Source organism: Gadus morhua, chromosome 15 (assembly GCF_902167405.1).
Source record: "Gadus morhua chromosome 15, gadMor3.0, whole genome shotgun sequence".
In the NCBI taxonomy this organism is placed as follows: domain Eukaryota; kingdom Metazoa; phylum Chordata; class Actinopteri; order Gadiformes; family Gadidae; genus Gadus; species Gadus morhua.
In genome coordinates this window covers 5,179,438-5,200,812 of record NC_044062.1, presented here as the reverse complement: position 1 = coordinate 5,200,812, position 21,375 = coordinate 5,179,438, and the positions used below count along the sequence as shown (strand labels likewise).

At 49.4% G+C, this 21,375-nt stretch overlaps 1 protein-coding gene across 1 annotated transcript in view; it reads right to left on the bottom strand.

Annotated features, from left to right (window-relative positions):
- Window positions 1-6,113: 6,113 nt before the first annotated feature.
- Window positions 6,114-21,375, bottom strand: part of itga9 (integrin, alpha 9) — a 60,979-nt gene continuing 45,717 nt past the window's right edge. The window contains 12 exon segments of the mRNA XM_030379312.1: window positions 6,114-8,357; window positions 8,395-8,600; window positions 10,489-10,608; window positions 13,889-13,984; window positions 14,111-14,230; window positions 14,865-14,990; window positions 17,141-17,248; window positions 18,632-18,740; window positions 19,673-19,756; window positions 20,638-20,686; window positions 20,689-20,716; window positions 21,034-21,120. Coding sequence (XP_030235172.1) covers window positions 8,502-8,600; window positions 10,489-10,608; window positions 13,889-13,984; window positions 14,111-14,230; window positions 14,865-14,990; window positions 17,141-17,248; window positions 18,632-18,740; window positions 19,673-19,756; window positions 20,638-20,686; window positions 20,689-20,716; window positions 21,034-21,120 — 1,026 coding nt within the window. The 3' untranslated portion in view covers window positions 6,114-8,357; window positions 8,395-8,501.

Here is a 21,375-nt window from a genome sequence, read left to right as displayed (position 1 = left end):
ACCGTCTTCAGCAGGTTCTGCGCGTTCTTCACCAGAATCTCGTCCGACGACTTGCACCCCGGTGTCACAGCCTTGACGCTGCATACGTAGAAGTAAAAGAAACAACCATTAAAGGTCCCATGACATGCCACCAGGTGTGAGTGTGGTTAGCCTGTGATCTAGATCCAGCACACATCTCGGTGGACACTCCCACTTGTGATTTCAAAAGGGGCAGATTTCAAAATGGCTTATAAGGCTAATCACACTCAAACCTGGTGGCATGTCATGGGACCTTTAACCTCAATACACTTGGTCCATGAACTGGACTCAGGAGGTTTGGCGGAATCGTAGGCTCACCTGGAAATGATGCTGAGCTGGTTGGTGATGGTGAGGATCTGCTCAACGATCAGGGACAGCTCTGCGGTACACTGCTTATCCAGGCAGTGGTTGGCGATGACTCTGACGAATTGTGTGACGGACTGGCAGTTTGCTATGACCTCTTTAGCCATGCCCACGAAGGCCTCTTTGTTCTGGAGTCAAAGGAGTTTATTTAGGTGAGAATAACGCACAGTTAATGGTTGATGATCTTGTTTTGAGTGTATACCTTCATGAAAATACACATGAAAAAATAAAGAAATTATATATATAAATTAAGACAATCAACAAAAACAATTTTACTTTTTATTGTAACTTTTAATTAAGTTAAACTAACTTAAATGAATACAACTTTAAAGTTGTATTCGGATATAATGTATGTTGGTTCTCTAAATTACCAGTTATTATAGAACTCCTCACATGAAATAGAAAGATGTAAAATGTTTATTGTGTAACCATTTCTTATGATGTTGTAATAAAAATATCCCACACAATAGTCACAAACGACTCATGGGACGCTCCAGGGGAAAGTGGGGGTCCTCACCGCTATCGGCCCCTTCCTCCTCAGATACTGTGTCATGTAATAGATCCTGTCAGCCATCTGCCTGGTAACCTGGACTATCCTGTTGTCTTTGGGGTCCCAGCTTTCGGTCTCTTCCCTTAGAAACAGCGAGGTGTAGGCGAGGGAAGACGCTTCTCTGCACGACGAGAACCCAGACTTATTCTGAAGATGAAGACAAAGTGTCAGTGTGAAGCAAAACTATTATGATTTTCTATCAATTATAAGAATTATGGAAAATCTCTAATAAATCAAACGAAAAAGGAAACCTCACATGTCTTTTGAGGTAGTCTTCTTCCACCGTGACAGCTTCAGACATTCCCATATTTGCCGTGTCTACGTTTTCTGCATGGCTTTTAGGCCAAGTGGTTAACGTAATGGGTTTCTCTTCCTTTACCTCACATGGAGGTGGTGCTATCCCACCCTGAGCCACCTCTGGCCCGACGCCCTGCAGAGCCATCCTGATATGATCTTTAGCCTGCTGCTGGATCCCATCCGTTTTGAGGATCTCCTCCGTGACGTAGCGAGCCTTCGCAGACCAGCACTGTATCTGAACCTCAAGGCTGAGGCTGTCAGAGACAAACCGCGTCTCCACGATCAGCCGGGCCCGACTCACTATGTCGGAGATCTGGAAAGACAGGTGGTCGTTGATGGACCGCAGGTTGCTGCGAGCACGTGGGTCACGCACGTAGTTCAGGCATTCTTCCACCTTTTTGGTGGCAGAATTTATGTTTTCAACTATTGCCTCTACTGCGGCTTCAAATTGCTGCTCTGCCTCTTCTGCTGTCTTCTCGTCCGATTCGTGTTTGGCGGCCGTTTCAGCAGCGTTGACGATATTTTGAATCGTGTTAACGTAGTCCTTGTTTGTTTTATCAAGTTGGCCACATAAGACTCTAAGTTTAATCAGAAGACTTCTTTGAAAGAACTCAGACTTGGTTAGCTGAACAACACTTTGCACAAGGCTGAAATCCTCAGCCACCTGTAGGTAGTTCTCGGTGTGTGTTTTGAGTTCCTCCTTGATTTCAGTGAATTCTTTAGCCTTGTGGGCACTTTTACAAACTTGACTGGTTAGCCTTGCGGCCTCCTGGATCCGTAGTGAGTTTTCAGACATTGTTGACAGCTTCTTTTGGACTGTCAGTTGACTTACTACACTCGACGGGCCCAAGATCTTATCCAGAGACTTCAACAGAATCTGCATCGATAGAGCCCACAGTATGCACGGCCCCTCCAGTTGATCTACTGGACCTTTCAGTGCACCGGAAAGTTGCGCCAGGAGCCTGGTGTTGTTCTGGGCCTTGTTCAACTTGCTGTGTAACACAGTAAAACTCTCTGAACCTTGAGGTGTGACGTCGGACCGCGTGAGCAGTTGGACGACATCAGCGGATAAACTGATCACCTCCGAGAGCTGCTCGGTGGCTCTGGCGGCCATGTTGTGTGCGGTGTCACGAACCAGGGCCTGAATGGCGTGGTACCAGGAACCGGCCACCGGCAGTAGCAGCTTGCGCATGTTGTGGATCAGGTCCGAAAACTGCGCGCTGTGCTTATAAACAGCCTCCGTGCTCATAGCTGAGCTCATCGCGGTCTCCTGCGCTGTCTGAACGAGCAGTGGTGTGAGGGATACGAGATCTGCCCTGAAGCCATCTAATGACTGGGAGTCGATTGCATCAACGATACAGGAGGCGTCCTTCGCTGCCTGAACGTAACAGTTTGACAGCTCCAGGACAGCGGTGCATACCAGGTTGAGGCCTGTCACATCTTTCCCTTTGGTCACAGTCACCACCTCATACAGGAGGGGCAGTAGATCAAAGTCCCCGAGCCTGTGGATTAGGTTTGGCTTCTCAGAGACAGCTGGCACCGTTAAATCCACCCTGTCATATTTACGATACGCTATCGTTTCTACAGTTTCCCCTGTTGGCTCTCCTACGGCTTCCGTTTCAGACTGTCTATACAGAGGAGAGGAGAGGAATCCAATGCTGAAGGGATCGTCATTGCCATGAACTTTTCCATCCAGATGTTCTTCTTCAGGCTCAGGGGAAGAAGGAGGCGAGACTTCCTGCTCCACGCGGACATCCTCTCGGAGCGGGCTGAGGAGATGAGGATGCTGCCGGCCATCCAGTCCCTCTCTGAGCACTTTGACCTGCTGAAGTGCTGTGGTAACATGGTCCGAAAAGTACGGATACACCTCCACGTTTAGGCCAGGCCCAGCCAACATTTCTCTGACGGATCCTTCCACTTTGACCTGGGCCGTTCGTACCTGCTTCAGCAAGACCAGGAGTCCGTTCCTGTAGATGGGGTTGTCACTCCTGTCCAAGTGCCGCTTCACCGAGTCCACCACCTGTATCAGGTGAGAGTTGAAGTGGCTCGCATTCTCCGCGAACATCTGATAGTGCTGCTCTTTGTATGCCTCATCACATCCACGGCGGTCGTTCACCAGCTCATCGATTGCGACGCTGGTGAACTCCCGTACATCCAGCACATCGCTGAGAGCCTCTAGCAGCTGACTGCTCTCCTCCTCCCATCTCTGGCAGAGTTCCCGCAGTCTGTGGACCGCTTGCTGTGGATCATCTCCCAGCTCCAGAGAAAAGGTGGCAATCCAAGAGCGGAGTCTGGTTAGAGAGAGGCAGGAGCTTTCCACGTTCTCCATACTCTTTGCATCAAACGCCATTGCCGATACGAAATGAGACACTTGTATAAGTCTGTCCGTGTACGCTACAAAGTCCTCAAGGAGTGGCTGGAGCAAGTCCAGGTTCATCTCGGTTGGGGAGTCCACATCCAGGATTTGCCTCACATTCCCAAGTTCTTCAAATAAGTCAGATACTGAAAGAAATGCATCCAACACTTGATAAAGGACAGTGGCCATCAAGTCTTCGTCAAGCATTTCTAATTGCTCTTTTAATAAAATAGACACATTCTCGATGTAGTGCCAAGGGCTGTCCGGATCCGCAGACAGTTTGGTTATGGCTATTATTTCGGACCAGAACTGTAGAATGTGTTGACAGTGACTGACTACTCTCCTCTGTAAGCTGCTGCGAGACGGGTTTGCCACTAGCATACAGTGGAACACAATATCACGCACCATGCTGTCCAATCCATTGCTTCTGAACAAGTGAATGGAGAAGGTGTCGAGCAACTTCATCAGACTGTTGCGCCTCCCGGTGTAAAACCCACAAGGGCCGTAGGATCCCGGGTCACACCTGCTGTGGAGAGTGTCCACGATGTCCTTTACGGAGCTCTCCACCTTGTCGAGGATGTACGCTTTGGCTGCCTGTGCCTGCTCGTTGCTGGGGTGTTTGATGGTGGCGAGCATAGCGGTGTGCAGCATGGAGATGCACTTGCTCAAGGTCCCCAATGAGTCCAGCAGACTCTGGGCCTGTCTGGGATCCTGTAAGGACCTTGCCCTCTCGACTGTGAGGCCCTTCAGGAGAATTAGAGCGTCGGAAAACTCCTGGAACGATTTGAGCAGGGTCATGGTATCCAGGGAGCATCCCAGCTGGGAGAGACACTCCAACACCTGGGCTGCAGCGACCACTATCGTCCTCACGGTGGCGTCATCGCTCACTAATAGGACCTGCGAGAGAATTTGAACCACAGTTGCCGCTTTGTAACTCCTTCAATTTATTTTTGCAGCACACTTGAAATTGTTTGCACAAAAACGAATACATTTTCCCGAGGTTTAAAGAGAGAGAGAAACACACATATAAATATTTATCTCCGGGAAAACTTAAAGGCTTAGAATAATAAATAAAGTTCTGAATAAACTTTATAGAGCGATGGAAAAGCCAGACTACTATCATGTTATAGTCATTGACAAAGCTCCGATGATGGCTTGACAAAAACAGAGCGGCGGTGATTTACAGCCTTTATTGCGCAAAAGCTTCAGACGTTACACATGTTCATGTAGAGGGCCAACCCATATTTAATGCTGCCAAAAACAGCAACTATAAACTGCAGCTATAGCTACAGGACATTCATATTCCACCTGTAGATGTTTATCTTTCAAATGTACATATCAAACATATTTAATACATTTGGGTATAAAGTCAATTCTACTGTACTTTGACCACTCCCAGCATGACGTTTTGCGTGGCTGTGATGAGTTCTTCCCTGTGCTCGGGCAAACCGGGCTGGATGCTGAGCTTCTGGGAAACCAGCAACACATGCTGTCCAGACACAGTCACTGGCTCCAGCAGCGCACACATCTCCATCCTTGTGACTTCATCCTCAGTCTCATTCATCAGCCTAGGAATAACCCAAACCAGGTGTACATCTGATCATGCAGACCCTACCGGACATGTGTCATCTATCACACGAGAACATTTGAAGTCCTACTAAAAACGGCTAACACAACGTGTTATTGGCATCGTAAGCGTGCGTGAGTGCGTAATGTGTGCTTCCATTTATTTTCTGTTCCCTAGAAAACCCCCACATACCTGGAGGCTACCGAGGCCATGTCTTCGGTGGCTTTGGCCACGGCCCGGGCAGCCCCCTCCAGATGGAGGAACTGCTCGGGATCCTTGGCGTTCTCGCACAAAAGCACCAGCAGACACAGGTGACCGGCGATGGGAGCCACCACCTGCTCCACCGCCGCGGTCTTAATCAGGCCGTGATCCAGTAAGGACGCCATGGAAGGTCCCAAATCAAGCACACGCGGTTAGACAAAGTACCGATGTTGTTGGCGCCGATAGATGTATTCTTGTATGTGTGTAGGCCCGCTCCCTGACATGAATGAATAATGCATTTGCCTGCAATGGAAATTGACCTCAGGGTTTCATAGCAACCAAATGACCAACATGCATGCAGCATATCATATGACCATGTGGTAGGCCTATATAACTTGTGGCATATCCTAACGTTACTTTTATTTATAACTTATAATGTAAACTGAGGCTGTCGAATAGACACGAAGCATTTGAAGAATGGGACCGTTTCTAATCCACACAACACAACGATTATAAACAGAGTGTAGGCTAGTGCACATGTTCGTCCAAGTACATAGTACATTGTATAGTATTCGTGGAATCTGAGTGGAATTGTTTGCATTGTTTTTCTTTCAGCTTTTGATCCTATAGGATTAGGCCGCCCTACAGTCCACTGTCGGAAAAATAGGGTTTTCCAGCAGAGGGCATTATACACCACAATAAGAGCAGAGGAAGCCAGAAATGAAAACTCCCCCCAATAAATTCACCAGCACGCCACGCCATTCAATTGTAACATTTATCACGAGATAAATATACATCTTTAAAGTTTAAACATCAAAATATAAAGCACACTCTAATGCAAATGATCTTCAGTGACAGTAGTATAATCAAAACTCCAAAAACAATACATATGTGATGATGGTGACAACATACAAACAAAAAAAATAAAATCGAACAATCACAGTAAAAAAAAAAAAAAAAAACGAGAACAAAAACAAAAGTCAAGTGTATTTTCTGCCAACACGTACAGAGATGACAATAACAGGGTGCAGAGGGAAGACATGAATGTGCACAGTATACGCCATGCCAGTGGAATAGTGAAGGGTTGAAATGAAAGTAGGCCTATGTGTTCCCAGTCAATAACATAATCCTTGCAGCGTAATAGGGTTCCAAGCCATCAAAAAAAGGTGGAGTATAAAGTGTCTTCTTTTAGCACTAAAGTTTGGTGAGTGCTACATAATTTTGTCACTCCAAGAGAAACACATTAAAATATACTTAATCTTGTTCTTTGGCATTGCACATTCAAAATCTGGCTCCAGGGCACCTTGAAAGAAATAAACTAAACCCCTTGTTCTATTAAAGGGTTTAATGTAATCCTGCAATATCCCTGAAACAAACAACAAAAAAAATGATTATATATTTGGAAATGTTACAGTTGAACAAAACCCCATTGGCTGGGGATTCTCTTTTACCCAAATGGACAGGCAACGTCATCTTTTGCTCTAACAACATGACTATGACTCCATTGACTACACATTCATAAACACTGGATGTAACCCCAACATTTGAATGGACACTTCAGAGCATGCAGTGTTCAACACGGGGTTCACGTGTGGCCCTGTGTCTTGCTCAGTTTTAACGGTGGCAGAATTTCAGGGCGCTAACATTCCGAATTGTTGACTTAAAAATGAGTGTTTCCCATGGGGCAGAGAGCACTAGTTTGTGTTTAGTGATGTAATGTGGAGCACATTCCCACCTATTTTTAGGGGATCACTCATGCCAGGGGGGCCTCTTTAAATGTAGGTAGACTTCCCTCCCAGACTTTCATCATGCCACGGGGACTTGGAAGTATCTCACATTTCTCTCTATAAGCCTTAAGATTCTTCTAACACTAAACAGTATTATGTCGCCGAAAGTTTACACTGCTCGAGTACAGACATGTGTATACCACAAAAACACAATCAAGCAGATTATTCTGACTAGACCAACGTCATCAAACGTTTAACGCAAACTCCAAAGACCAACGAATCACGCGTTGTTTAGTCTGCAAAGAGTTCAGAGTTTGTTTACCAGCGACAGGTTTGTTGTTGGATTCAAGTACCAGTGCTGCAACAGTTCCATGCAAGAGCTGCATTTTATTTTGTCCTTTTTCTTTGTCCATCGTAATTTGAAAGTTATTTTCTGCGGTATACAAACAGTGCTGGAAGCCATGGCTTTTATTGTGTTCATTTTAGGCCTCTTTTGCCAAATGGTAATTCCTTCAAATATCACTAACACAAACCCAAGTCAAGAGCCCAACTCCAATGAATAGGAATGCTTGTATTGGGAGGTCACAAACCATTCAAAGATATTGCCTTTTTGTTTTTGCGTAGGGGAAAAGGAGATCAATAGATAAGCGTTAATGTGGAACCAGGAATAGTACAGAGAAGATACAATCTTTGGCTTGCAGCCAGCGCTGGATATACAAACTGACCAATCATACATCATTCACAGCCTATCTTTGGCTCGCAAAAGATAAACTATGGATCCAACCACACATCTAACCCCTATCATACATCAGTGCTTTTAAACATATGCTAGATTCAGATTCAGTATGATCGTCATTGGCAGAAACAACCCCTCCTCCCTTCCCCAATCCTTCTCGAAGGCCAAATTTGGTATCTTATATATATAAAAATAAATGTGCTATTTAACACTGCCCTGAGGGTTCTGTTGTCCAATAGTACGTGTCTCATTCCAACAACCCCAGAAGGATGTCATCCTCCATCGTCAGCTTCATGGGGCAGACCCGGGCGTTACCTTCCGTGGGGGGGGGGGGGGGGGGGGGGGGGGGAGGGGGCTGTCTCTGTCTCTGGTGACAACACACGGCCGTCTCACCAATGTCTGTTTCCTGGACACCGGTCCCCCAGCGGAAAAAATAGCAGGTCTCCAGAAAATATGGAGAATATTTGAGTTCTCTCTTCCACATATGGAAGACTGAAAGGGGTGTGTGACCCCCACTGTCTTTGTCTGGGCTGGGGGGGGGGGGGGGGGGGGGGGGGGGGGGGGGGGGGGGGGGGGGGGTATGGGGAGACGTGGTGCCACATAGGGTCAGTTCGGTGACGCCACCACCCCACCCTCACTCACTTTGCCTCCCCCCGCCACCACCCACCACCCCCAAATCTGCACTCTCAGTGGTCCTTGTCCATCCAGTCCCAGCTCTCGTCGCTGTCCTTCCTGTTCTTCTCCGCCTCGATGATATCCCGGTAGCGCCTGCGGAAGAAGCCCATCTGTGGGGAAGGAGACACAGAGAGAGAGGCGGCGTTGGTGCTCAGGGGTCAATAGACGTCCAGACAGCTGCTCCCTACATGCTGGTCCCACCTTTGGAGACTGTTTGTTTGTTGCTTCTTTTTTGAGGATTTTATCAACAAAAGAAGATATTCATAAAAAAACTGTGATGGAAACCCAATGACTATATATATATTTTTTTTTATGGATTCCCGACTTCTTTCCAAAAAACAAATACTTGAACACAAAAACAGTGTAACACAAGAATTTCACCACAGGGCGAGGGTTAGTGGAGGTGGAAAGAGCAAAAGTGCATTAGAGGCTGAAGATGGAGCAACAGCGCACTGAGGACACAGATGTCAGTCAGACAGCCTTCCCCCCCCCCCCCCCCCCCCCACACAACTCTTCAACTCCATTCATTTATCAGCACCGCAGCCACACCAGTAACACCAGTTTCTTGATAACAAAGAGAATCCCACCCATGGCTCTCCTCAGGCATTTCCTGAAAATAGCAATACAGGACATGTGCTTCGCTTGTAAGGCGCGTTTATTTTGGCAAGGCCCAGGGAGAAGGGGGGTAAGGGGGTGAAGGGGGGCAGGAGGGGGGGCGGGGACGTAGCCCAGGACCAACATTCCAAGGTTTAGCTCTGGTATTCCCAGTGGAAAATAAAGGAGTAAAACAAAGCAGGGAAAAAAGAGAAGGAGTTCGGTGCCAACGGCCTCAGGACATTAATGTAATTGCAATTCTCCTCACACATTGTGCTTTCATGTGAGTGGTGTGGGGTACATGACGGCTGGGGCTTTGTTCTCTGCATGGATTGTTAAAGAGGGACTGACCCCACATCATACTGTTTCAACCCCGCGGTACAATGGGCCGGGGTCAACTCGTGGGACCCCGGGGATTATTTTCATTGACACGTGAGGTTCTCTGGCTGAAGCCAATTCTTTATGAAATGAACTAAACGAATGAAGTGTAGTGTGGCGCTGCCAGGTCAAAGGTTCTGGGTACGATTCCCCGATGTCCTCAGCATACCTTCAGGGGTCCTTGAGCAATCAGCTGCCCTGTTATCAACGTCTACTTGAAATCAGGCGCTGTCTATAAAAGCATCAGCTAAAGGAATACATAGTAAGAGCCCGTTTACACGAGGACGCTTGCGGGTAAAAACAACAAAATATTTAATCGGAAGTGCCTTTCGTTTAGACGGTGACAGCGTTTTTGGGGCTTAAAAACGCAAAAATCTGAAACCTAACCCTCCAGAGTGGAAAACTTGAATACGCTCCGCCATAGCGTTTCCGTCTACACTGCCAAGACGCAAAACTCTGCCTAGATCAGCTCACGTCGCGTACGCGTTTACGTCACATACATGTGCCAGTACAGGGAAATAAACAAACATGTTGGAATTATTTCCATGCGTCAAGTTGCTCTGGCAGCTCTAATAAACATACAGGAGTCTTTCCACGAAATGTACAGGATATGTACAGATAGTATTACTGATACTTATGTTTCGGTTTTCGCGGTGCAGATAAGAGAAGAAGGAAGATTCTACGCATGCGCTCAGACATGGTGGTGTTGTGTGATGGTGTATCACAGCACTACCTAGCCGCCTGGCATGCATACCCAATCGAATTCCACACCCACGCAGATTTCCTCCCGAAAACGCTTGTCTAAACGCGGAATAAAAAGCGAAGACGCGACGCCACTTTTGCGTCTTCTGTTCAGACCGTCATCATGTAAACGTTGCCTAAATATGGTAAAAGCACCATTTGTTTGGTGACCGATTAGTAATCATTCCACCATATAATGAGTATGGTGGAATTGGGTGAGAAGTGGGTGAACCGCCAGCGAGTATGGATTGGATGAGGATGAGACGTGTCTGTGGGCGTCCCTACCTTCCAGAGCAGCACCGCTAACAACAGGAAGATGAGGATCCCAACCAGTAGGCTGATGGCGATGATCCAGCCCACGACGTACCCTCGCGGCTCCTGGCTGTGGAGCGCCTCGAACAGCAGCTGGAAGGGGGTCACCCCGTAGGCACACACACACACACACACACACACACACACACACAAACACACACACACACACACACACACACACACACACACACACACACACACACACACACACACACACAGGTGCAGACACACACACACAAACACACACACACACACACGCGCGGGTGCAGACACACAGACACGCACGCAGGTAAGTAAGAGCACACACAAATACACACAAAAGCACATCCACATGAGCACACATTCATGTGCACAAAAGGAATACTATTGGCTCTTTTGGTGGATGGAAGAGGAGGCAAGGGTCATTGCTCTTCACGGGTTGACAAAGTGAAACTACTCTTTCACTTAGTAGCTAACTGTTATTCCTACGGTTGCATTACATCTCTATTCACTATGGATATGTTTTCTCACATCACAGTGGCGCACAAAAGATGTCTGTCCGCTGTCTTACTGCTATTCTTGGACTTATCTTCATGGGAAATCTATTGAGCAATACAGTTTGAATTGTTTCTTCAAACGTTTAACATCTGCGATCACATTGTACTGCGCCGATGTGGCCGATATACATATCCCTCCGTCTATATGAGTACCGAGATGGATATTTTCTATACTTCACTCCCTTTGTACCAGTGAGGAGATGTATCTTCTATATATTTTACCCCCTCTATCTCAGTATGGTGATGGACGTCTGTGAATTGTGCTTCTCTTGCAGCAAAGTGGTCCAGGGTAGTTTTGAGCGTTCCATCTCATTAGGGAGGACTGGAAACTCGGCACAAGCGGACGAGTTCCTCAATAAATTAAAAGGCTATCTTGAAAGTTTTCCCATGACATTGGTCAACCGTCTGCAACCTTCAACGACCAGTCCTTCATCCAGTGGAATCTCACCAGATTGGTTTATATTTAGCTCGCTAGTTACAATATTGTGTGAAATGGTGAAATGAACATTACAGAAGTGAATCCATTATGCATGTTTATGTTGAAATGCTTTGATATGATATTCGATTTGTTTGACTGTTGTTCCATTGAAATACAATGATTTATTTGAGAAACGGTTGGTAATGCATTAAATCCCTTCCTTTCAAGATTTGGCTGATGGCAATCTCAACTTGTTAAAGTTCCTCGGGAAAAAGTTTCTTGGGAAAACAACAGTATCCTCAAGGGGAAACACTTTAACTACTTGACAAAAAACAGACTTAAATCACAATGTTTTCTCCTGAGTTTTTACCCCACCAAGTAGGTTGTTCCGACCTCAAATGGAATACAAAATAAAAATGAGTGCCGTAAAATATCAGCAAATGTATTTCGGTCTATTTTTCCATAATAAACAAACTAAAGTTGGCAGCTTTACTCCTGTCCTGTTGACTTAGCTTCTTCAGCTAATTGGGAGGATGGCTTTCAAACTGACTTGCAACGTGATCTCTCGGCCCGGCCACTTCCAACTGACCACCCGTGAATACAGACGCAATAAACGCCGTCCGGAGATGCTTTTGTCCGAAATGAAAGCACAGTAAAATCACCGTGGGGTACGTGTTTCCCTGCGTGTATTCAACCCTTGGACCGCTATTAACAAAAAATCACGCAGAAACACGAGATGTCTTTAAACATATTACGACATGTGCACGTACTGTACCGTATCGCAGTACTTTTATCGGTCAGAACGAAGGGCTACAGAACCAACAAAGCAGCAACGACCCCACTAAACTAATCATTTAATTCAATGAGCGTCTGTCTCTTCATTGTACGTCTCACGTGCCAGGGGAGTACAGCCCAGATGGCCCGCCCACACATGCACAAACGCAAACACAGACGCCAACTGCAAAGCAAAACAAAGAGCAAATGGACAGGCCGGGGCGCCACATATCTCCCTTGAATACTTTCACACATTGACACACACCCCACCCCCTCCACAGCCAACCTTTCCCCCCAAGCCCCGCCCCTCACCGAGGCATCCCACTGATGTTCTGGATGCCTGGCTGACGTGCGTCTACACTCAAGATGAGAGCAATGCTAATCCGTTCTTGACGACTGACCCGCCGGGCTGCGGTCAATTCAATTTTCCGGGGCCTGAGCGTGCTTTTTTTTTTCTTTATTTGGGGTTTGAGCGCGCCGGGGGGATGACGTGGTCGCTAGTGACTCACACGGTCCCGTCGTTTTAAAGAGCGCTGCTGGCCCTGTGTGCCTCGACACGGGCGAGGTGCTCTGCTCAGCGCGTCGGGGGGGGCCATAAATAATATATCACAACCCCCCCCCCCCCCACATACCCAAACGGGGTACTCCAGACGGTTCGGACGCTGCTGCTATTTGAGGGGCTTTGCTTGTTGAAGTCAGTGCAGAAGGAGAGAGGGAGAGAGAGAGAGAGAGAGAGAGAGAGAGAGAGACGGAGAGAGAGAGAGAGAGAGAGAGAGAGAGAGAGAGAGAGAGAGAGAGAGAGAGAGAGAGAGTGAGAGTGAGAGAGAGAGAGAGAGAGAGAGAGAGAGAGAGAGAGAGAGAGAGAGAGAGAGAGAGAGAGGGAGAAAGCATCACTGAGTCTAAATTGTTTTGGGGCTTGGGGGCTAGGAGGGGTCAGGGGGGCTATCCAGTCCAGCACTCCCATCAGGTCTGATATCCCCGGGCGATGACTGCAAGGTGCTCAGACTAATTGACCCCCCCCCCCCCCCCCTCCCCCCCAGCCTACACATCCATTCAATCAGTTAGCACTCAGGGAGGGGTGTGTGGGTTTGGGGGGGAGGGGGGCGCCGTCTGTACTCCAGCACAGCTGAGGTTCCCCTAAAAGCAGGTCAGTAGAGGTGCCACTATACACACACACACTCACACAACCGCAAACACATCCACCGCACGCACACACACACACACACACACACACGCACGCAGACTGGGTCCCCAGCTGTCCTGTGAGCTTACATCTCTCTCTCTCTCTCTAAGTGGGGCACATCAACGGGAACACACTGAAGAATGTCCCACCAGTCTGCGCCGACATCTCCTGACATCTCTTTCAGTCTCGCTTTATGTATTTGCATCGGCAACCACAGTTCCTCACTCTCCCTTTATCCCTCTCTCCCTCCCTGTCTATCCTACTCTAGGAATAACTTTCGATCAAAGTGGCAAAATATATAGTCCCACATCACATCAACCTTGTGCGTCCGTGTATGTGTGTAGGTGTGTGTGTTTGCGCGTGTGTGTGTGTGTGTGTGTGTGTGTGTGTGTGTGTGTGTGTGTGTGTGTGTGTGTGTGTGTGTGTGTGTGCGTGCGTGTGTGTCTCTGGATGAATGCTTACAGAGATCTCATCCGGCAGGCCGTTTGGCACCTCCATGGCCCTGTTATCCACCTGGACGTGGGCTCTGGTCACAAACTGGATCACAGACGAGCTGTCCTGCTGGCACACACAAAAAGCAAGGGCGGTTGAGAAGGGGCGGACATTCATTTTAGTGCAGTGACTTCATTGACCCAACCCGCTTGTCAACCCAGAGCCCCAGAGGGTTGAGGGCGCTCGGCTCACCCTCTTCAGGATCTCCGTGTTGAGCAGGAGTTTGACCTCTATACTCAGAGGCTCGTCCTTCAACTGGGGGCCCAGGCTGCAGGAGATGGTCATACAAGCCCTGCCGGGCCGGTTACAGTCCTGGTTGAAGAGAGGAGGGCGGAGGGAGAGAGGGAGAGGGAGAGGGAGAGAGAGAGAGAGAGAGAGAGAGAGAGGAGAGAGAGAGAGAGAGAGAGAGAGAGAGAGAGAGAGAGAGAGAGAGAGAGAGAGAGAGAGAGAGAGAGAGAGAGAGAGAGAGAGAGAGAGAGGGGGGGGGGGGGGGGGGGGGGGGGGGGGGGAGGAGAGGGGGAGGGAGAGAGAGAGAGGGGGGGAGAGAGAGAGAGGGGGGGAGAGAGAGAGAGGGGGGAGAGAGAGGAGAGAGAGAGAGAGAGAGAGAGCGAGCGAGAGAGATGAAATACATTGAGAGAGAGACATCAGAGAGATAAAGGCAGCAAGAGAGAGAAGCCAGTCGATAAGTTAGTACAATGTATATGTAGAGCACCTCTCCAGAGCATCACAAAGTGAGAGTCACAAAGTGCTCAGCAAAAAGTTACAAACGGTGAAAAAACGACCCATTTCCACAACACATGTCACAACACAAGATAAAGACAGAGAGAGTAACGTGTGATGAACAGATGGTAAAGTGAGCGGTTAAGGATTCCCCTGGGGGCTCCGCTGACCCCCTCCGACCCGGGGAGAGAGTTAAAGTAAACACCAGGGGTGGGAGTATATTTACCAGGACCCGGCGCCCCGACTTGGTGAAGAAGGCAAATATGGTGTGGAAGATGCTCTCCTGGTCCTGGGGAATGGTGCAGGGCGAGGGGTTCTTGTGGAGCGTGCAGTTCCCCCTGCCATTGGCCACCTGGATGGAGCGTGAGAGTAACCGTCAAACAAACACACTTAAACACACTAACACACACACACACAAACACAAACCCGCCCACACACTGTTTGACCATGGACATCTAGCACGAGATCAGGACTTTTCATTTCGTTGGTTCGTTTTTAGATTTGTCGTTTTTTTTCTCAAGGGGTGACGTCTTGGAGCGTGAGAAGCTCCCCAGAGGTGTTCGCTTTTATGACGCGGTGAAGGAAACTCTGATTGCCTTCGGTCACCTCCAGCGAGCCTGAGAGCCCACCATTGTTCTCTGTCTGCGCAGCGCTGACAGGAAGTCCTGGTGCCCACCCTCCCCACCCCTCCCTCCCTCCACCAGCCTGCCCACACAGAACAGGACTCCCATATGGAGTGATTTAGAGGAGGCTGCTCTTTATGACTCGGCCCAGAGGGACCGATTTCTCCTCAACTCCCCCCCCCCCCCCCCCCAGAACCCACCTCTCCGCTCCACTGGCCTCTCCCTCCGGCCCCACCACCACCACCTCCGCCACCACCATGAGCTCTAAATAAGGTGGACAGTGGGCACACCCTGTGTCCTGAGCCCTCCCGTCTCTCCCGTCTTTCCGCAGCAGCGTCTCTTGTTGGCGCTCTCTGCTTCGGAGCAGCCAGGCTCTATCCTGAACTGTAGCTCTAACTCATCAGCTGTACGAATCTTAGCTGAGTTCTCTACAGGGAAACAAATGCATCGTATTCTTAGAACCGTCAGAATGACACAGCGAGAGGTTGTGTGTGAGTGTGTTTGTGTTTCAAAAAGGGCCCCACAGCTGGCCGTAAAAACCTGTACGTGCAACAGTTCCAGAGTGCCGCTGCTGTGTTTACAACTCACACGTGTGTTTGTCTGTGTGCGTCCGCGCATGTGAGCATGTGTGTGTCTGCGTGTGCGTGTGTGTGTGTGTCTACCCATTCATATCCGCCTGTATATGCGTGTGTAAGTGTGTCTCCCCTATGCAAATCCGCATGCGTGTGCATGTGTGTGTTTGCGCGTGTTTGTGTGAGCTGGTTATGTGTGTGTCGCCGTGCGCGTACCTGAGCGTAATACGTGTGTGTCGGCGTGTGTGTGCGTGTCGCCGTGCGGGTGTGTGAGCTGGTTTTGTGTGTGTCGCCATGTGTGTGTGAGCTGGTTGTGTGTGTGTGTCATTGTGCGTGCATGTGAGCTGATTTTGTCTGTGTGTCACCGTGCGTGTGTGTGAGCCGGTCTTGTGCGTGTGTCACCGTGCGTGTGTGTGAGCTGGTCTTGTGCGTGTGTCACCGTGCGTGTGTGTGAGCTGGTCTTGTGCGTGTGTCACCGTGCGTGTGTGTGAGCTGGTCTTGTGCGTGTGTCACCGTGCGTGTGTGTGAGCTGGTCTTGTGCGTGTGTCACCGTGCGTGTGTGTGAGCTGGTCTTGTGCGTACCGTGGGGGGGCAGTAGCCGGCGGTAGCTCAGCAGGTGCCCTGCGCCCTGTTCCGTTCAAGCTGTGTGATCCCTTCAAGTGGTTCCAGATGGGCGCAGGCAGGGTGGGATAAGGCGGACCCCCCCCCCTCCCCTCCACCCCAACCCCCCTTTCCCCCCTTCAGGTCCACCCACTCGCAGTAAATACAATTAACAGGTTGAGCCCCCCCCCCCCCCCGCCCCCCCACCACCCACGACCTACCTATAAGAAAGCAGCGGTGCAAGGGTTATGCAAACATCTGGCCTCTGGTGGAGGTGTTGGCTTTCGTTGTCTAAATGCGGGGCTGTTGTGAGACAAAACCCGCCGCCCGGTAGCTTCAGGGACTGAATCAACACGTCTGGGCGGCCCGGCGTTTTCATTGGCTCGCCGGCCGCCCAGTGCGCTCTGGGCTAATCGCCCTGCGCTACGAGACCCCCTTTCTCCCCCTTTCTCTCCCTCGCTCTCCCTCGCTCCCTCGCCCCCCCCCCCCCCCGCCCCGTAGGTTAAGCGCCCCGTTTTAGCTGCTTCAGCGGCTAAAACGTGGGAGCAAAGTTAAGGCAACTCTGACGCCAGGGGAACACACACAGAACCGCACACAGGTTTGTGGGTGGGATCTGCGGACAGGGGAATGTGTGAGGCTGTGGGTGGAGGGGGGGGGGGGGGGGGGGGGGGGGAGGTGTGGACGGAAGGACGGCGGGCGACGCCCACCTGCGTGTCCAGGATGTGGAACATGTCGGCCCCGCTGCCCGACAGGCGGTTGGGGAGCCTGATGTCCACCGTGGAGCCCGGCAGCCTGCTGGGGCCGTTGTTGATCACCTGAGGGAGGGAGAGGGAGGGAGGGAGGGAGGGAGGGAGAGGGAGAGGGAGAGAGAGAGAGAGAGAGAGAGAGAGAGAGAGAGAGAGAGAGAGAGGAGAGAGAGAGAGAGAGAGGGAGGGAGGGAGGGAGAGGGAGAGGGAGAGGGAGAGAGAGAGAGAGAGAGAGAGAGAGAGAGAGAGAGAGAGAGAGAGAGAGAGAGAGGGAGAGGGAGAGGGAGAGGGAGAGGGAGAGGGAGAGAGAGAGAGAGAGAGAGAGAGAGAGAGGGAGGGAGGGAGGGGGAGAGAGAGGGAGAGGGGGAGGGGGAGGGGGAGAGGGAGAGAGAGAGAGAGAGAGAGAGAGAGAGAGAGAGAGAGGGAGAGGGAGAGGGAGAGGGAGAGGGAGAGGGAGAGAGGGAGGAGAGAGAGGGAGAGGGAGAGGGAGAGGGAGAGAGAGATAGAAAGAGAGAGAGAGAGGGAGAGGGAGAGGGAGAGAGAGAGAGAGAGAGAGAGAGAGAGAGAGGGAGGGGAGGGGGAGAGAGAAGGGAGAGGGGGAGGGGGAGGGGGGAGAGGGAGAGAGAGAGAGAGAGAGAGAGAGAGAGAGAGAGAGAGAGAGAGAGAGAGAGAGAGAGGGAGAGGGAGAGGGAGAGGGAGAGGGAGAGAGGGAGAGAGAGAGGGAGAGGGAGAGGGAGAGGGAGAGAGAGATAGAAAGAGAGAGAGAGAGAGAGGCATAGGAAGACCGACAGACAAGAGTTAGATACTCGTACATACACAATATCATAATCCATATTACACCCTATGGCTGTCGACATTGTGGCTGAAATGTTCTCATGGCAATGTACCCATGGTACTGCTTTATTATACCTATAAATACCTTTTAATATTTACCAGATGCATGCAGGAGGCACATGAGTGCTTCTTCATTGCTGTGGCGTCATGTACTTAAGAATACTGTAGTGAACACTGCAGCATCATGTACTGTATAATACTATAGTGAATACTGTAGCATCATGTACTGTGGTGAATCCTGCAGTGAAATCTGTAGCACCATGTGCTGTATAATACTATAGTAAATACTGCAGCATCATGTACTCTGTACTGAACACTGTAGTGAATCCTGCAGCATCATGTACTGTATAATACTGTAATGTAGTATCATGCCCTGTAGTGAATCCTGCAGTGAATCCTGTAGTGAATCCTGTAGTGAATCCTTAGTGAATACTGTAGTGAATACTGTAGTGAATACTGTAGTGAATACTGTAGTGAGTGCTGTAGTGAATCCTGTAGTGAATCCCTTTAGTGAATCCTGTAGTGAATCATGCAGTGAATCCTGTAGCATCCTGTTCTGTAGTGAATCCTGTAGTGAATCCTGTAGCATCATGCCCTGATTCCCGTGTGTTCCGGTACCTGGAAGGTGAGGTTGAGGGGCTGGAAGTTGCACTCCATGTCCTCCAGCTGGACGAAGCGCGAGGCGTCCACGGAGCTGCCGTAGACGAAGGAGCTGGGGCTCACCACTCTGTGAGGGACCAGATCAAGGATTAGAACAGATCACAGCAGAACCAGGACAGTGTTTAGACCAGATCACAGCAGAACCAGATTAATGACTAGACCAGATCAAAGCAGAACCAGGCCAGTGTTTAGACCAGATCACAGCAGAACCAGATCAATGACTAGACCAGATCACAGCAGAACCAGATCAATGGTTAGTGTTTAGACTAGATCCCAGCAGAACCAGGGGGGGGCTGGTTTAAAGAATGTGTACACGCATCCCAAAAAGCCTCTGCTTTGTTTGAATGCAACAACAACAAAATAACAAATAGCGAATGTCAGAAAAAAAAACGGTGTTTGAGGTGGTCCAAAGCGATGTTGTGGAGGTTTTGTTCTTTCCTCCCCGTGGGAGTTTTCCTCGGCTGTTGTGACATGAGTCAGCTCTGCCCATCTTTCCCTTCCTTTCCGTTTTTTTCTGCGGCTTCTAAAGACAACAGACAGCTTTATCAGCTGCCTGAGCCCTCCTGCTGCATGGGGAGCCTCTCTCTGAACCAACAGCACCAGGAGTGATAGAGGGCTGGAGATAAGAGCATTTTCAAAGAGAGGAACTTCCAGACTTCAAACTACATCCCCCCCTACCGTCCGGCCCCCCCTCCGATGTCTCATCACCTCCCATCACCCCCTTCAGCTCAGGAACGCCAATCCTAGTTTCTATTAATTCTAACCGATAAAACATGTGGCCCACACACACAAACACACGCACGCACCCGCGCACGCACACAAACACACAGACAAAGACACACACACACACACAAAGGACAAATCCCACACACACACACACAGCACACACACACAAACACACACACGCACACACACACCACGGGTGGGGTTTCTCTAATGGTAAACAGACATCTCTGCAGTGATAAAGCTGTTTGTGCTTAAGTCTTGAAAGTGTCTTACCCGGTGAGGGTGGTGTCGACCTCGTGGATCAGAGGCAGGGAGAGGTCCAACGTGTTGTCCTCCAGTTTGTGCTCAGGGTTCGCACTGCAACAACAGACACAGACGTAGAGTCACTCAGCTCCTTTTAAAATCCATTCTACACTAATACAATGATATGTTACAGATGTATAAGCTAGGGCTATTAATGTATCTCCCTGACATTCTTGACAAACGCTTACTGCGTGCAAAGGTCGATAAGCGATTATTGCTAAGCAAAAATAAACAGTTTATTGAGTCCAAAGTAAAGTTGGTATGGATTTAGGGGGTTATAATTGTCAGTGGTTAATAAATGGGAAGGGAGAGAGAGAATGAGGAGAATGAGATAGAGACGAGAGAGAGAGAGAGAGAGAGAGAGAGAGAGAGAGAGAGAGAGAGAGAGAGAGAGAGAGAGAGAGAGAGAGAGAGAGAGAGAGAGAGAGAGACAGAGAGAGAGAGAGAGAGAGAGTAATGAATAATGAAGGAGGGAATAGAGGGAGAGAGATAGAAGACAACTGAGAGCTAAATAAAAGAGGGGGAGGTAAGGTTATATAAGGAGCTTATGATATTCATTTATCCCCCTCACATTATTTACAAATGCTTTCTGATTGCAAAAATCGATGAGCGATTATTGCCACGCCAAAATAAACAGTGTACTGAGTCTGCGGCAAAGTGGATATGGATTTCGAGGTTTGTTATTGTCAGCGATGCAATCCAACTGTGGGCGAGTGCATTTACTACCTACAAATCCAAAAAATAAATGGATTTCAGCTTTTCACTGGATTAATATTACGCCACCTGAATGGATATGGAGCAGCAAAAAAAATAAACTCACTGAAGGACTTACCATGCATTGGATGACATGCATTATGAACACGAGTGCATTCCCTTCTGATTTCTGTGTGCTAAACAAGTGACCTGACAATCTAGCTAAGAACGTTAATCCTAACCTCTTCGCTTGGGCCAGAAACCGCAGCGTGTCATTTTCCCCGGAGACCGGCTGGTGTCGAAGATGACGGCCAGGTGATACTGCGGGAGGAGGCAGGAGACGGGAGTTTAGGGACCCAGACATTGCTCAGGCCGTGACGCTTCACGTCAAGACCTAAAGGTGGGCGTATAATTCAAAACCAAGCAGCCGACCCCAGGCAGCAGGAGCCACGACGTTCACACCGGGCTCCTGCTGAGCTCGCAAATCATTACGGCGTCTATAAATACCGAGGCGCTGGGGGTGAGGAACCGCGTAGAGCAGTAGTAGAGTAGAGACACGGCTGTGGGCAGGGTTTTGGTGTAATGGTGAGGCCCTGTAGAGGCATTGTGTCTCTGGGCTTCCCTGCGGTTGTCTCCACTTGGGTTTGCGCTCTCATGAACGGAAATCCCACGCTGCATTTCAGGAAGTCCAGTTCGACCAGTTCACAGGAAATGCCCTTCTCTTCCTGCACAAGAAACAGGGAGGAGGAAGCAGACAAGAGAGTATGAGAGAGAGACAGAGACAGAGACAGAGGCAGAGAGAGAGACAGAGGGAGAGAGAGACAGAGATTGTGAGTGAGAGAGAGAGGGACAGATTCAGAATGAAAGGCGCCAGGCGGCAAAAATGTGCTGCTGCAGAGTTCTCGCCAGATAAAAGTATGATTGAAGCAATCAGGCATGGGGCACATGTGTTTCAACACACGTACGCACGCACCAACACA